Source organism: Helianthus annuus, chromosome 11, assembly GCF_002127325.2.
Source record: "Helianthus annuus cultivar XRQ/B chromosome 11, HanXRQr2.0-SUNRISE, whole genome shotgun sequence".
NCBI classification, from domain to species: Eukaryota; Viridiplantae; Streptophyta; class Magnoliopsida; order Asterales; family Asteraceae; genus Helianthus; species Helianthus annuus.
Genome location: NC_035443.2, coordinates 9,675,395 through 9,692,783, shown reverse-complemented (window position 1 = coordinate 9,692,783; position 17,389 = coordinate 9,675,395). Strand labels below are relative to the sequence as shown.

The window sequence follows — 17,389 nt, the reverse complement described above, 5'->3', positions numbered from 1 at the left end:
AGCATAAATTTAATTTATAACTGGGGGCAAGATCGTAATTTTAAACAGGGGATAAAATCGTTATTTGGCAGGGGGCAAGATCGTTATTTTAAACAGGGGATAAAATCGTAATTTGACAGGACCTATAAAGAGTAAATTACGTTTTTGGCCCCTGTGGTTATATCACTTTTACTATATTAGCTCAAAATAAGAATTTTTAACATATCTGCCCCCATGGTCTCTATAACTAACCATTTTGCCCCTAAGTCTAACCATTTTAGCTCCCATGGTCTCTATAACTAATCATTTTGGCCCCCATGATCTCTAGACTTGGGGGGCCAAAATGGTTAGTTATAGAGACCATGGGGGCAGATATGTTAAAAATTCTTATTTTGGGCTAATAGAGTAAAAGTGATATAACCACAGGGGCCAAAAACGTAATTTACTCACCTATAAATAACTATTTTATGAAAAAAAAAAATAGAAACAAAAGTTGGCCACCACTTTTGACCAACCAACAAACACAACTATTCTTAAACTTATGTTTGTATGTATTGTAAATGTAAATGTAAATATTTGAAGACCAGAATAAATAAAAACAAAAACTGAACTACTAAATAAATCGATAAATAATATTTGAAACGAAAAAGGGACTTTTTTTTTTAAGTATCAAACATATTGTAAATGATACGTTACGTAGTGCAATAATAAAAAGAAATTATGGTATATTAAATGATAGAAAAGTATACATGATTAAATAGTAGGCATTAACAAAAAAAATAACCAAAAGCTCCAGAACTATTGTAAGGTGTTGTATCCTAAGGCTGGAGAGTGGAGGGCGTCACCTCTGTCATCTCACCGACGATAGCGCCGGTGGGACGCCACCGTCCATACCCACTGATTTAAGAGGGGGGCACCATGGTGGTTTCGCTAACATGGCAACGAAGAAGATTTGGCAGGATCGAGGGGTGATTGGTTGCAAGTGGGGGCGCTATAGTTTGAAGGTGGACTTTATCTCACACCCTGCAAGTTAAGAGAAAACGTGATAAAGCCCCCTGGCTGATGTGTCGTGATAAAAACCCTAGAGGCTTTATCCCACACCCCATAGCCTAAGTGGTGCGGGTTCTAATTATCTAACATACATCGTTCTAATATTTAGAATTAGATTTAGTGGATAAAAGCAGGGCCGTCAATTATTGACACGACCCGTCAACCTGATTCAAACCCGATACGAAGAAAAAAAGGTTGGGTCGACTAACACGACCTGTTTTTTTTCGTATTAAAAACAGATCGGGTTCGGGTTGACCCGTTAACCCGTTTAATCATTTAGAAAAAAAAATTATATTTTGCTTTTTGTTTTTTTCCGTTTCTATTTTACATGATAGTAATAATAGCGTTACTTTTAACCCATTATATTTTTTACTTGTCACACTCATACTCAGCATTAAACATGTTACCGATAACCCGTTTAAAACTTAACAACTCGCCTATAAATCGTCAACTTGTATGACTCATACGGGTTAAAGAGGTCGGCCGGTCGGGTTCAGGTTGACCTGAGTTTACATGTGTACGGGTTAAGGTTGAAAACTTTGACCCGAATAATAATACACAGTGTTCGGATTAAACATTACAACCCGTCAACCCATCAAGTCGTAACAAAATATCAAAGTAATAAAGTTTTTTTCTTTTTTTTTTTTTTTGGCAGAAAAAGGGAATGGTTTTAAGCAGTGTTTGGTTCTACTTCCATCTTTGAAAATTTCAAAGATTTTGGAGGGACAATACCAAGAACGACGGCAGCAGACCACCGTGAATCTCCACCAATGTCATTCACCACCACCAGATCTTCTTCAAGATCCTCCACCTCCCCCTTCCGCTCCCGAAAGTCATCGGACCCACCACCTGACACCACTCGCCGGACCACCAAACCCCCGGCAACTAAACCCTCACAACCTCCTCCACTTTCTTCTTCTTCTTCTTCACACAAAGTTAAAGAAAATGTCACTGTCACCGTCAGGCTTCGTCCCCTCAAGTAAGTTTGTTGTTTCAGTATCTTTCAGTACTTGAATTAGATGGGTTTGTTTTGTTTTTTTTATGCTTAAAATTAAAAGTAAAAGTGTGAGATCATCTGTGACAGTTCAAGGGAGATTGGGAAAGGGGATGAGGTGGCATGGTTTGCTGATGGAGATTACTCCATTCAGAATGAGTTTAATCCCGCTTTTGCTTATGGATTCGGTTAGTTTAATTTATAGTTGTACTACTGTTTTGTAGGTTTTTTTATTTTTTTTATTTTTTTTTTATTTTAATATTGTTTGTTAGCTAATTGTGGTGGTTTTTGTTAGAAAGTTGGGAGCTTTTCGGTTTCTTGATTTTGGATGGTTTTTAAGTGCAGATAGAGTGTTTGGGCCTGCAACGACTACCAGGCAAGTTTATGATGTTGCGGCTCATCATGTTGTGAATGGCGCAATGGAAGGAGTTAATGGTGATTGTTTCTTTTCTTTTAGGAAACGTTTTCGTTATAGGTTTTCACAAAGAGGGTGGCATTTGTGTTCTTATGAGTTATGCAGTTAATATCGGTCAAGGGCGTAGCTTTGTGGGGGCGGGAGGGGGCGGCCGACCCCCCGAACTTTTCGCTCAGTAGTGGAGAGTATATAGTTTTCATATAGAAATTTTTGGGTATATACGTTTTCGACCCCCCGGTCGGAAATCTCAAGCTTCGCCACTGATATCAGTGATATATTGGTTATCTTGGTCCCCTAGTAAAATATTGGTGTCAAATATCGGTCAGAATATCGGTACGGATATTATCGGCGATATTGACTAATACATCACTGAATTATTAGTGTTAAATTGCTATATATATAAATTATGCATGATATTAAAATTACCGATATCTCACCGAGATAACCTATATCTCAAATATTGGTCCTTGACCGATATCCGTTATTTTACCGCATTAACTGCATGGCTTATGAGCCTATAATAACCAAAGTTTGCTGTCTGTAAAACACGATTTCATCATGGTGTTCTAGATCGAGTTATAGTTTATTTTCTTTTCGTTTTCAAATTATTGGCAAGCATGTCTTTGTTGTCTCTTATTATAAGGGTTAAGTGCGTATTATTTGTGCTTGGGTTATAGCAATCTATTGATCGTGGTACCGAGTAGCAAATGTTTATTTAGAATACTTGCATACAATTACAGATTACAGAGTTCGGTGTACTTGTTTACAACGCGTCTTATTATTATGCAGGCACGGTGTTTGCATATGGTGTGACTAGCAGTGGAAAGACTCATACAATGCATGTACGTCACAACAATGCTTTTATATAATCTGTCTTTATCTGTGCCCTTCTTATATGAGTGAAAAAACACGAAAACAATAACGTGATTACGCCATTTTTAAAATACAAAATACATCTTTTAACAACCTATTGTGCACTTGTCATCTTTAGTTGACATCTTGGTTTTAAAATGCGCGCATAATGCGTGATGCGCCCGATGCGCTAATAAGAGCGCATCGCAACAGCTGATGCGAGGCGTTTACGTGATGCGAGAATATTACGCGCATTTCGCATAATGCGCTCTGATGCACGCAATATTGTTTCTTATGCTTTTTTCCAGATTTTATGAACTGTGTTTGGTTTTTTCCATAATTAACATCTTAGTATGCTTGATTTGAACCAAAAAACACAACTCTTACCTTCTAATTACGTCAGTTGTTTTACTTTAAGTATGTTTTTATAAGTTTTTTATGTATAAATAATTTAACTATTTTTTTTATAAAGAACGCATCACATACGTGATGCGCTCGCATCGCGCATCACGCATCAGATTTTTGGACTAAACGCATCGGAGCGCATCACGCAATTTAAAACCAAGGTTGACATTTAGATGTAACTGTAGTCACTATTCACTAATAAAAATCTATTGCGTGTTTAGGGTGAGCAAAAGTCGCCTGGTATCATTCCTTTGGCCGTGAAGGACGTGTTTGGAATTATACAAGAGGTATATGCTAACGCTCCACTTGATCATTTCTGTTTTTAGTAGATACTCTGATTGTAAAATCGGGACATGCTTGTTTAACTGACACACTATAAAAACACTGTATTGCATCAGACGCCTGGGCGGGAGTTTCTGCTACGTGTATCTTATCTGGAAATCTATAATGAGGTTTGCACCTTTGTATTCCTGATTATGTTGTTGATCGTGTCATTACGCTGAATGAATCTGACGTGTTTCTTGTCTCTAGGTCATAAATGACTTGCTTAATCCAACCGGGCAGAACTTAAGAATTCGAGAAGATAGCCAGGTTTATAATGTCAAAATCATGCTGCTCATCGTTCATTTAATGTTTGACGTTTATGAATCCTTTGTCGGTCTCGTATGGCTTCTGACAGGGGACTTATGTTGAGGGAATCAAGGAGGAAGTTGTTCTGTCGCCTGCTCACGCTCTTTCACTAATCGCATCCGGGGAAGGTATGCTAATTTCTACTTATTTTTTTATTAAAGATATATTTTTTTTAAATATATTATTTTGAAGCAATCAAAACATGCGAAATTTAATTCTGTTTCTTATGTTTGTTCTTTCTGTGGCTGCAGCACATAGGCACGTTGGGTCAAATAACTTCAACTTACTCAGCAGTCGTAGCCATACTATATTTACCCTGGTAATTATAGAGTTAAATGCCATTTTAGTCCCTGTGGTTTGGGCCATTTTGCCAGTTTAGTCCAAAGGTTTCATTTTTAACCTGTGGGTCCAAAAAGGTTTCACAATTGCCATTTTAGTCCACTTGGTTAACTTCATCCATTTTTTCTGTTAACGAGAAGGTCAATTCTGTCATTTTGTATGTAATTCTGTTAACTAAAAGGGCAATTCAGTCATATAAAATGACCGAATTGGCCTTCTCGTTAACAGAAAAAATGGATGAAGTTAACCCAGTGGACTAAAATGGCAACTGTGAAACCTTTTTGGACCCACAGGTTAAAAATGAAACCTTTGGACTAAACTGGCAAAGTGGCCCAAACCACAGGGACTAAAATGGCATTTAACTCGTAATTATATTATCATAATCTTTCTAGCCAAACACAGACATATGTTTACATGTCATTTTAAATAATAATGAGTTTTTTGTCTATTCGTTTACCAGATGATTGAAAGCAGTCCGTGTGGAGAGAATATGGAAGAGGAAGTAACCTTGTCACAGCTGGTATTTAAATTACGCGCTTCGTATTTAATTATTTATATCAAATTATGTTCATATCGGTTCATTGTCACTCTTTCTCTTGTAGCACTTAATTGACCTTGCGGGATCTGAAAGCTCTAAAACTGAAACAACTGGAATGAGGAGAAAAGAGGGTTCATACATAAATAAAAGCTTGCTTACTCTTGGCACGGTATGACTACTTGTTGCCATGGTTTTAAAAAACGGCTGAGGCGTGCGCCTCAAGGCGAAACGGCCAAAAAACGATTCTGAGGCGCGCCTCAGGGGGTTTCTACTGTTTGTGCGCCTCAGAGGGGCTGAGGCGCTAAAAAGGCTGCGCCTCAGGTGCGCCTCAGGGGTTTTAAATATCTGTTTTTGATGTTTTTGTGTCAATTTCAAGCAATTTCGGTCTGTTTTATGTGTGTTTTTTATTATTTTGATGAATTTGATGATGAATTTAGTTAGTATTACTATTTTTATAAGATTTATAATATTTATATTTATTTTTTAATTCCTCCTCGGGCTTACGCCTCGGTTCGCCTCGAGGCTTACGCCTCGTGAGGCAAAGTGAAAACGCCTCGAAACTCGTTTCCGTTTTTTTAAACCTTGCTTGTTGCCTTTTCGACTTATCGTACAATGAGGTAAATACTTTGTTTCTTCATTGGTTGTTTACTTGCAAAATTTCAGGTGATATCTAAATTAACCGATAGTAAGTCTGCACACATTCCTTATCGGGATTCAAAGCTCACACGATTGCTGCAATCTTCCCTAAGTGGTCACGGACGAGTTTCCGTAAGTTCAAAGATTTTCTTTGTTGTTTTCGGTAACCCTTTAATAACGTCTTTTGAACTTTTACGTAGCTCATATGCACCGTGACTCCTGCATCAAGCAACACAGAGGAAACACACAATACGTTGAAGTTCGCACATCGTAGTAAGCATGTGGAAATAAAGGCTTCTCAGAATAAGGTGATACCGGACACGCCTTTCGAAGAGAATCCGTTGGTTCTAGTATTCTGTCTTACGTATTTGTTGTTTGTATTCTAGATTATCGATGAGAAATCACTCATCAAGAAGTACCAGAAGGAAATTTCCAGCTTAAAACAAGAGCTTCAGCAGTTAAAGCGCGGTATGAAGGAGAATTCGTACATGATGGCACCGAACCAAGAGGATCTCGTTAACATGAAACTTCAGGTTTGTTACAAGTTTTTCCCGATAAAAGTAGTTGTAGCTGTGGAGTTACGCACGTGTATGGTTAACGGCTTTACGTTACCTTTAATATGTGGCAGTTGGAAGCTGGACAAGTCAAATTACAGTCAAGATTAGAGGAAGAAGAACAAGCTAAAGCAGCTTTGATGGGAAGGATTCAAAGATTAACGAAACTAATTTTGGTCTCAACGAAGAACACGATGGCGTCAAATATACCCGAAAATCCAGATCATCGAAGGAGACATTCATTTGGTGAAGATGAAGTATGTGTTATTTAGTACATTCAGTTGTATAAATTTCTATGCAGTTAATATCGCCGATATGTAGTGATATATCGATTATCGGTCCCCTGGTGAGATATCGGTGCAAAATATCGGTTAGAATATCGATACCGATATTATCGGCGATATTGACCGATATATCACTGATTTTCCCAATACTAGTACCTTTCTTCTTAGTTCTGCCATATCTTAAATATGGGTCCTTGACCGATATCTGATTTTTTACCGCATTAACTGCTTAGATAAATTTGAACATTTCTTATTAAAAACCTTTATTACGGTTTTCGCTTTTTCAACAGCTAGTATACTTGCCGGAGAAAAAACGGGGGATCTTTATTGACGATGATGCCGGAAGCATCGATTCCGAGGTGTTGGAAAACGGGAAGTCTGATGTGGCGAATCTTGACGAGCTGGTTAAAGATTTCAGGAAGAACAGAAGAAAAGGCATGCTCGGGTGGTTCAAACTAAAGGTATGTTTTTTAGTAATAAACTTTAACGTATTACGTATAACGTATAACGTGAAAGTGTAAAATACAATATTCCTTAACGTGCGATGGTACGATATGAAATTACGCATGTTATAAAACTCGAAAACCATAATCACGCATATGATTTTTGTTCATGCGTGATTAGGGTTTTGAGTTTTGAGTTTTATAACATGCATAATTTCATATCGTGCCATCGCACGTTAAGGAATATTGTACGTTAACCTTCCCCTATGTATAATAAAGTAGTTTTCTGAATTCTAGAGTTTTGTTTGCAGAAGCCTGACCATGTATCCGGTTTATCACCACATACTGATCATGAAAGCTCGACAAGTGATTCACCTACGTCTTCCAGATCATCAAAAAGTAAAGCTGTGTTTAGTGATACGAGAGATGGAGTTCGTAGTTCGGTTGGAAGAAAAGCGGATGACGTGGCGGTTGGTGATTTACTTCTGCAAAGAACACAAGCAGGCGACTTGTTTAGTGCAGCTGCTAGCGGTCGCCGCTTACCTCCGGTGAGAAACTTTTCTTCTGTAATACAACTCGTCACGTCGGTATTGTTGTAGAATATAATTATTAGTTACATAAAATTATATCTAAAAAAAATGTGCGTGCTCAGACAGGAACGACTATTACCGACCAAATGGACCTTATTCACGAACAAGTGAAAATGTTGTCTGGTGACCTGGCACTTTGCACTAGTTCCTTGAAGAGACTTTCGGAACAAGCGGTTAATAGGCCCGAAGACTTGCAACTTCAGGTTACCTATTTTAAACGCATGTTTTTCTCCTTAAGTTGAAAGTTTCAGTCAAATGTTAGCCTGTTAGGTTGACCTCTATAATGCTGCTTCAATGGCTGTCTTTTTGTTAGGAACAAATGCAGAAGCTAAAAAACGAGATTAAAGGAAAGAAATCTCAGATACGTCTACTGGAGCAACGAATGATCAGTTCCGTTGAAATGAATCCTCATAACTTAAAAGGCCTTGAGACATCTCAGGTAACATGTGATTTTACAATTTACATAGGGGTGCTAAACAGGTTGTGTTTCGCGGGTTGGCGGGTTTAACCCGACCCGAACATGACCCGAAACCGAAAATCGTGTCATACATATGAACCCAAACATGACCCGAATATTCGCGGGTTGACCTGAGCACGACCCGTTCAACCCAATTTTTTTTTGCTTTTTTTATTTTTCCTGCAAATTAATATATTAATATAAAAAATTTACTACAAAAAACACAAATATATAATACACTTACATATAAATTATAAAACCTTATGCCAATTTCTCTTTTTAAGTTATAATTATGGCATAAAATTCACACGCAATTTAATTTATGACATAAAATGTATTGTAAAGAAATATAATATAATATAATATAAATGGGTTAAACTGGTCAACCTGCCAACCCGACGGGGTTGACTCGAACCCGATCCATTTAGCTAAACGGGTTCGTGGGTTCAACCTGAAACTGATCCGAACGCGTTTAGACTAAACCAAACCTGCGAATTTCGTGTTAGGTTCGGGTCGTGTCAGAAATTCACACCCCTAATTTTACATAAAGATTAGTTCCGTTGCGTTACCATAATGATTCATAGCCTTACCGAGTTACCGTGTGCATGCATTATAGGTTCCCTCCAAGCTTGTTACTCAACTAAATGAGAAAACATTTGAACTTGAGGTAGGTTCTATGAATCTATTCTATACGCATTATAAGCTTCTTGACGATATCGCGTTATCAAGTGGATAATCACGCTAACGTAATAGCTCGCTTGTTGAATATCTGGTAAAGATAAAAACAGCAGATAACAGGATTCTACAGGACCAGTTACAAGTGAAGGTATCCGAGAACGCTGAAATGCAACAGACTATTCTTTTATTGAGGCAACAGTTGGAGTCGTTTATGGCGGACAACGAATCGAGCCCTCGACGAAAAAAGTATATTAACGAAGAAAAATACGCTAACGAAAGTACACCAACTAGTGTTATGAGTTTGAACAAAGTATTCTCACAAGAGGACTCCATACATGGAAGTGGTGATACATTTCTTAATTCTCAGCTTCTAATGCAGGTTATTTAAAACCCTTTTTCACTCTTATTTTTTGTTGTTTGTTATGTTTTCTAAGAGTGAAATGCCATTTTCGTCCATGTGGTTTGGCCAGTTTTGCGACTTTCGTCCAAAGGTTTGTTTTTTCGCACCTGGATCCAAAAGGTTTGAAATCTTGCGGTTTTCATCCAACTCTTTAACTCCATGTCTCCATCCATTTTTCTCCATCAAGTCTCGGGCAGTGGCGAAGCTTGAAAATTTCCACAGGGGGTTGGAAGTCACCGAATCTAAAAATTCTATATAAGTAATTTTTTTCTATAAAACCGGGGGGTCGAAAACGTATATACCTAAAAATTTTCACACGAAACGTACATACATAACACTACTGAGCGAAAAGTTCGGGGGGTCGGGCGCCCCTCCCGGCCCCTTGAAAGCTACGCCCTTGGTCTCGGGTATTTCCGTCTTTCTTGTTAACTTAAACGGCAATTCAGTTTTTTTTTCAGGGGTTTTTTGTCTTTTTACATAAAGTGAAAAAGACCGAATTGCCCTTTAAGTTAACAAAAAAGATAGAAATACCTGACTTAACGGAGAAAAATGGATGGAGTTAACGAGACCGATGAAAATGACAAAATTTCAAACCTTTTGGATCTAGGTGCGGAAAACAAACCTTTGGACAAAAGTTGCAAAACTGGCCAAACCTCAGGGACGAAATGGCATTTTACTCTTTTTGCTATTTTATTTACATTAAGTTGAAAATTGAGTTGATACAGGCGACTGAGATAGAGACGTTGAAGAAAGAGAAGGCGCAGATCGCTGAAGAAAAAGACGGGCTTATGATATGCAGCCAGAAACTCGCTGACGAAGGTTCATACGCGAAGGAGCTTGCTGCCGCTGCAGCGGTCGAGCTTAGAAACTTAGCTGCGGAAGTAACAAAACTTTCCTATCAAAACGCCAAACTCAACGCTGAGCTGGCGGTTACCAAAGAAGCCTACGAAAACTTATGTAAGAAGAATAATGATATCGGTTCTCGTCAAGACGCATGTGTGAAAAAACCGGAAGACGGTTTGCTTGTAGAAGAGTTGCGGAAAGAGCTCAATGCAAGACACCAGAGAGAAGCGTCGTTGGTTGGTGCGCTTTCGGAGAGAGATAAGTTGGAAAGCGAGCTACGAAAAAGACTAGATGCTGCGAAACGACACGAGGAGGATTTGGAAGCTGAGCTGGCAAACATGTGGGCCCTTGTTGCAAAGCTGAAGAACCCTGCTAGTTCGGAAAATATCTTGGCTGATCAATCGTCAACTGTACGATGCAATGTAATTTTCCAGGAAGATGCCGAGACTCAGTCGCTTAACGATATAAGACGTATGTATGATAAAGAAAAAGAAATGTGTCGGGAACTCGAGCGTTATGTTTCAAGATTGAAGGTACTCGTTTTCATTCACTATCGCACATTTTGATTATGCGGAAAGTGTTAAAATGTACAACTCGATTTTCATCGTGTCAGGGTGATGATATTGCTGATCTGGACATTAATTCACTGGAGGAGCTCCAAAACCTTAATGTTGAGGCGATAACCAAGATATGTCATGCAAAGGTAATGTAGAGATTGGTATTATAGGGGTAAAGATCCGGAACAAAATGTCCTTAACCTAGGAAGTGTAGGAAACCAGGTCAAACAAACTCCGATTGAGCTCATTTTAGCGGCGTTGGAACCCACTCGTCGAAACCTAACCAGAAACCCTAACCCCTTAACTTTAAACCCTAATTCTAGACCTTAAAGCTAAACTATAAACCCTAAAAGTTAAACCCTAAGGCTAAACCCTAAATACTAAAAGCTAAACCCTAAAGCTAAAATCTAAAGCTAAACCCTAAAACTTAAACTCTAAACCCTAAAAGCTAAACCCTAAATATCTAAATAAGATTCGACGAGACGGTTCCAACGCTGCTGGAATGAGGTCAATCCGAGTTCGTTTGACCCGGTTTCCTCCACTTTCTAGGTTAAGATTGTTTCGTATTTGATCCTTCCCCTAATATCTCCTGTGTGTATATGTGTGTATGTATTCTTTACTAACATCTTGCTGATGTTGGTTGTTGATTACACAGGCATCATACAGGTGAGGATGCTATGTCGAGATGTCCAATCAACTACGTGCAAGCATTTGCGTATAAAAAGCTAAAAAACGTCACGAGGCGATATTTGTTTAGCTAGCTGCGGAAATCTTTTTGTAATAGATGTATTTATTTCTTCAAAATTTCCATGTACTCAGAATGTACATTGTGACTACTAAAAGTTACATCTTGTAACGACTGATTATTATGTATTTACTCGCACAATATAACAATTATTTCATCCGAGTCTGGAACCTTTTTATTTATCAACCTTTTCTCAAGTTACTATGCAGCACAATAGGCTTGTAAAATGTCCACGTTGGATTCATCGGGCTTGCAACGTCCTCGACGTTCTGGAGCTCCATTGTTTATGCTGTTAATAAACAACAAAAAAGTCATCGCTGTTATGAAAACCGCTATGTTTTATTAGTTAAGAAAGAGTAAACTGCCATTTTGGTCCCTGAGGTTTGGTCACTTTTGCCACTTTAGTCCAAAACTCAAACCTTTTGCATCTAGGTCCCTGTGGTCCAAAAATGAAAGCAGGTCATATTTGTCTTATAAAATCCTGTAATTTTGTCATTTTCCTCAGGGGCAAATCAGGTCATATTCGTCTTATAAAATATGGTATTTATTTATAAAAAAGAAATGATCATTTTGCCTCTGCGGAAAAGGACAAAAAAGCAGGATTTTATAAGACAAATATGATCTGATTTCATTTTTGGACCAAAATGGCAATAAAACTGAAACCACAGGGACCAGATGCAAAAAGTTTGAGTTTTGGACTAAAGTGGCAAAACTGACCAAACCACAGGGACCAAAATGGCAGTTTACTCGTTAAGAAATTATAAAAGATAGAGTCGGGACTTTGGGAGTTTGCTGCAGTTTGCAGGAGCCCATCCTATCCGTTGCTTATCGTTGTCGTAAATGATGAGTTTGTCATGGAACGATATGTCTGCAAACAGTCAAATACCAAGTAAAAAAGCAGCTTTATTATGCGTGTATACACCGACGAATGATAAGTTTGTTTGACTGATTTTTATCTTAAGCTTATTACCTCCAATTAGATTAACACTTTCAAGGCCGACTTCTGAACCATTCAAGATCCCAAGGCAGGCGTTACCGTATTTCTGTACCAACATATGCAAATGTTAAACAACATTGTGAATAAAAGAACTGTTTTAGTTTTCTCATGACTCCTTACACTAACGATGAGGTATGCTTCGGGGTCCATCTGAAACCGAACATTCTTTGATTTTGCAAAGCTCAAAGTTATTGGGTTGAATAAGTTTTTGACGTCTTGAATCGACTTGAACGGTTTTGATCCTTTCCAACATACTGGGAGAGTTTTATCTTCATTTGCATCGTAAATCTGCTTTCCTCTAAGGTCATTCATAAGCTGCAGCACAATATATTTACCCGATAAAAATATAATAATATATATATATTTTTTAATATATTTACACATAATAATATTAACTTCAAATTTAAAATTTAACCATTTCACTAAACTTTGTTTATCGTTATGAAAACACAGTATCTGAAATCCGCAAAACGTCAAGAATTCTTAAACTCACCAACGATACGAGAGCGTTATACGCTTTTGCACTAAAGTATGTGTAGGTACTTCCGCTATCAAACACTATCGGTAGACCTTTTATTCCACTTGTTTTTCCGCCAACAAGTAGCTCAGCGGCTCCTAAGTAGTAGTGTTTTCTGATAAAATTTGATAAGTTATGACAATTTATAATCCGCAAAAAAAAAAAAATAATAATAATAATAATAATAATAATAATAATAAATAAATTAATTAATTAATTTTTACTCTATTTTGGTTGTTGACATGGGTATCCAGGTGACCCCTGAAGAAGGGACAAATTCATCTCCGAAAAACAAATGTCCGTCTCCTTGCGCGCTAAGACAATGAGCCACCACATTTTTTGTCACACCGAGTTCGTTTAATTGGCGTAAGATGCTTGCTTTGCCTAACCCTAGACCAAGGACTCCATCTGTGTAAGGTGGGTTCATTGAGGCTTCAACTTCTTGATCGTAACCACATCTAAACGTACGAAACTACGATGATATGAGTCATGCATTATTATTAAATAATAGGAAACAAAAAAATAGAAGAAAAAGAGGGTGACCCGAATGCAAGACGAGGTTCGACTACAGTTCCATTGGTGTATTTTAACCGAAACCTGTCATTGACCAAAAGACCGAGAGACGACCCGTGATCGGCATACTGAACTTCGTAGTCACACTGATCATTCGGAGACTCGCAGTTGAGTGTTTCTGGCCAGTGCACAGATGCACACAGTGGGTCCATGCATGTCACAAGGTTTTTGTTAGGCTTATAAGGCTTGTGAGGAGCCTACAAAGATTACGAAAACAATTGCTTGATTGTTGCTTTAAATGTTAAATATATACACATCCAAATACTTTGAATAATAATAATGCTTACGGTTTTTAAAGATATAAACGCAACGTACTTTTTCTTAGTCATGATTTAAAAGGTTATTATGTGTATGTAGGTTGAATTTAGAGTAAACTGCCATTTTGGTCCCTGTGGTTTGGGCAGTTTTGCCATTTTAGTCCAAATCTCAAACTTTTTAAATCTGGGTCCCTGTGGTTTCACTTTTATTGCCATTTTAGTCCAAAATTCAAAAACTCTCAATTTTTACTGTTGCAACCTATCTATTTTGTCTTTTTGTGCAGGGGTATTTTTGTCCAACTGCTTTTCATTTAACATTTTCTTAATTAAAAAACTAAAGTAAATAAATTATTAATTCATTTAAATACCCTTATTAGTATTCATATCCCCGTTTACATCATCTTCAATTAATAATGTATTTAATTTAGTTTTTTAATTAAGAAAATGTTAAATGAAAAGCACTTGGACAAAAATACCCCTGCATAAAAAGACAAAATAGGTAGGTTGCAACAGTAAAAATGAGAGTTTTTGAATTTTGGACTAAAATGACAATAAAAGTGAAACCACATGGACCCAGATTTAAAAAGTTTGAGATTTGGATTAAAATGGCAAAACTGCCCAAACCACAGGGACCAAAATGGCAGTTTACTCTTGAATTTATTTACCTAAAGCATGGGCGGCTCTTATGGTGTGCGGGGAGGACTTCCGCACAAGGCCCGTGATTTCGAGGGGCACAGGATTTAAAAAAAAAATCGATATATATGTTATTTAAAAAAAAATTGTAAACACATACAAATCAATATAGAGGCCCATTATCAAATACATTTTTATGCTTTCTAATTTACCCAACTTAACATTAGGTTTATTGGGCCCAACCCAATACTAATATGATTTTAAAAAATAAAAATAAAAAAAAATCGTTAAAGCATATAGGCACATTTTTCAAGCTCGAACAGGATACGTGAATTCTCAGAGACGCCACTGACCTAAAGTAATGAATACGTTAATTTGATTATATATATTTACAATACAAAACAAAAGAAACAATGTAATGCTATTAAAATAAACAAGATTAAAATTTCAGAAACTAGAAGAGTTACCGGGAAGCATTTGGTGCAAGGTGCATCACACTGAAGCCAAGTGAGATCACTGCCAGTGTCGAGGTCCAACCAATAAGGTTTCGGTGGATTCCCTATGTTCACTGTCACATAATAGTACCTGCAGCATATACAAGTGGACCTCTTCCCCTTAATCACCAATATTAAACACGAACAATCTACAAAATTCCATACAATTTACAAGACTCTGCCGCTAATTTAAATGGCACGTTTCACTATTATTTGTTGCTCCTGAAAAGTTTAGTTACGGAATTAACCCAACTAGGATCACTACTACAGGTTTGTGAGGAGTATTAGTATAACATCTGGCCCCGTATACCAACCAATATTGTTTGTTTTGCTAACTAAGAGCTCATATAGTTGTTTTTGGTTACCCGGTGAAAAATTCCCAAGCGGGTTGGGCTCACTCAAGCGTGCTTAATTGTGGAGTTCTCCTCTCATCCACAATCAGTGTGCCCAAAAGTCCAAAACGCATTGTTATGGCCCAACATCTCTCGACTCTCAAGGACAAGACAGAACGATGTGTGATTCGCCTAATGTGTTGCAATCAACCACTTTCTAGTTTCTACCTAAATGTATTTGTTACGGGACGAAAGCTTGACAAATGCCCATTATGCCTAGGTGTCATGCTCTAAAATCCCGACTAGTCTCCGATTAGTGGCCGATTAATCACTAATCGGATGTTCATCGATTATTATGGCTGATTAATCGCTAGGCAGTCAATGGCGGTCCAATTCTGGCCAAATTTCGACCAAACATTATAAATTTCCGCCAATTACTTAAAAAGATGGGTCAATGAGGGGTTAAAAACATGTCTACATATAAAAATGTTTGTGTACATATATAACTAAAAATTACATATAAAAATCCCAATCCGATTATAATCCATATTAATCCCGATTAATCGCTGTCAGTACCCTACTGACCGACTAGCGCCTAGCGATTCTTACAACACTGCTGAAAACAGTAACATATAATCTAGTGGATGTGCAAAAAAGGCAAACCAAGAAAAAAGCACACATTAATAAAAAGGGCAAAAAGGTCCTAAAGTTATATTTATTAATCAAACACAAATAAATAAATTCACATGATGAACATCAAGAAAAGAAAAGATAGATAGATACATACCCAGTAGGATAAACATTTCCGGTGACTAGAAAGACGATGGAGGACAATGATTGGTGGCCGGAAGTTGCAGAAGAATAACATCCGGTTAACAAGAAAAAGAGGGGTAAGATGAAGATGAATCTTGAATGCATTTTGACTGTTGAGTGATCACTTAATTTTCAGTTCATAAAGTTTGATGGAAGTTTATAGACAATGAGTTTGTGATGACTAGAGAGTAGACGTTGACTTTGTTTGCTTCCTATGGAGAGTGTGTTTTGACCACACTATTTCTTATCTTGTTGACAAATAGTTTATGTATGCATATAATATAATAATAATAATAATAGAAATTAATAATTAATATAAACTAGTGGCATTTCCTCGCGTGCGGGAATTTCGTTTCGAACAGTATTAGTATGATTTGGTTTATTACGATACAGATATGGTCACTTGGTATGATAACTAGAACAGAGAACTAAAACTAAAAAATATTGTCTCTGATATCAACTCATGTCCGGTTTCGATAACACCCGATATTAGTATCGGTTTAGTTCGTCAGGGTATCGACAATCATTATATTTTACAATAAAGGAAATAATAGTCTACTTTGAATAAAACTAGGTGTCAACAAAAATTATACCGAAAGGTGTAGAATAAAAATTTAACAGATGCGCATTTAACTTTTTTTTAAGAAGTTTGAACTCTAGTTATCATGTAAAAGTTAAATTAAATGAAAAGTAAAAGGTAAATAGGTATATGATTTAAAGTATAAGCGATACGACCGCTTGCGGTATGCGTATATAATGTATATATATGTGTGGGCGCTTGGGGGGCAAAAGTGAAAGTGCACTTATTTTAATGTTATTTTACTACTTTCGTGAAAATAACGTTAAAAGAGGGGGATGATTAATCATGCATCATGTGGTGGCGCTGATAGCCGAAAGACAAGGGGGTACATGCACTAATCGGCAGTTGTCTCAATTGCTGAGTGTTATGTGCCTTATGTCCAAGGCTTGATGCAAAACTACTACCGAGCCGGGAGTCTCACTGAAAGCAGCCTCTCTATTCCTACGGAGTAGAGGTAAGGCTGTCTACATCTTACCCTCCTCAGACCCTACCTTAGCTTTGCTATTGATGGGATTTACTGAGTATGATGATGATGATTTAAAGTATAAACGATGATATTCAAACTTAAAAAACATAATATATAATAATCTATTTTATTTGTACTATTCATCCTCTTGGGATTTTAGTATAATAATAATAATAATAATAATAATAATAATAATAATAAAACGAGTAAAAATTAAAATTTAGATATAAAGCTCGAAATGAATTGAGCTGCTCAAAAAATTTATGAGAAAACTAAATAGAAGTTTTTTTATAGAGTTAGAGAGAAAATTTGTGAAGTGAGTGATGGAAAAGGGTTGA

The 17,389-nt window shown here is 37.1% G+C and overlaps 2 protein-coding genes across 2 annotated transcripts; one reads left to right on the top strand and one right to left on the bottom strand.

Annotated features, from left to right (window-relative positions):
- Positions 1–1,721: 1,721 nt before the first annotated feature.
- LOC110889509 (kinesin-like protein KIN-7E, chloroplastic) lies at positions 1,722–11,569 on the top strand. Its single transcript, XM_022137046.2, has 24 exons — positions 1,722–2,008; positions 2,114–2,211; positions 2,369–2,458; positions 3,228–3,280; positions 3,917–3,982; positions 4,094–4,147; positions 4,227–4,286; positions 4,375–4,453; positions 4,577–4,644; positions 5,125–5,184; positions 5,267–5,371; positions 5,866–5,970; positions 6,039–6,146; positions 6,225–6,371; positions 6,467–6,649; positions 6,967–7,137; positions 7,431–7,667; positions 7,772–7,912; positions 8,023–8,148; positions 8,783–8,833; positions 8,945–9,223; positions 9,970–10,620; positions 10,701–10,790; positions 11,300–11,569. Exons 1-24 carry the CDS (start codon positions 1,800–1,802, stop codon positions 11,312–11,314), a joined length of 3,246 nt encoding a protein of 1,081 aa, XP_021992738.1. The 5' UTR covers positions 1,722–1,799; the 3' UTR covers positions 11,315–11,569.
- LOC110889511 (aspartic proteinase Asp1) lies at positions 11,415–16,267 on the bottom strand. The gene is made up of 9 exons (XM_022137051.2): positions 15,980–16,267; positions 14,834–14,951; positions 13,447–13,673; positions 13,128–13,361; positions 12,880–13,018; positions 12,507–12,701; positions 12,360–12,432; positions 12,170–12,257; positions 11,415–11,678 (listed from the first exon to the last, which is right to left on the bottom strand). Exons 1-9 carry the CDS (start codon positions 16,108–16,110, stop codon positions 11,591–11,593), a joined length of 1,293 nt encoding a protein of 430 aa, XP_021992743.1. The 5' UTR covers positions 16,111–16,267; the 3' UTR covers positions 11,415–11,590.
- Between the last annotated feature and the right edge of the window lie 1,122 nt (positions 16,268–17,389).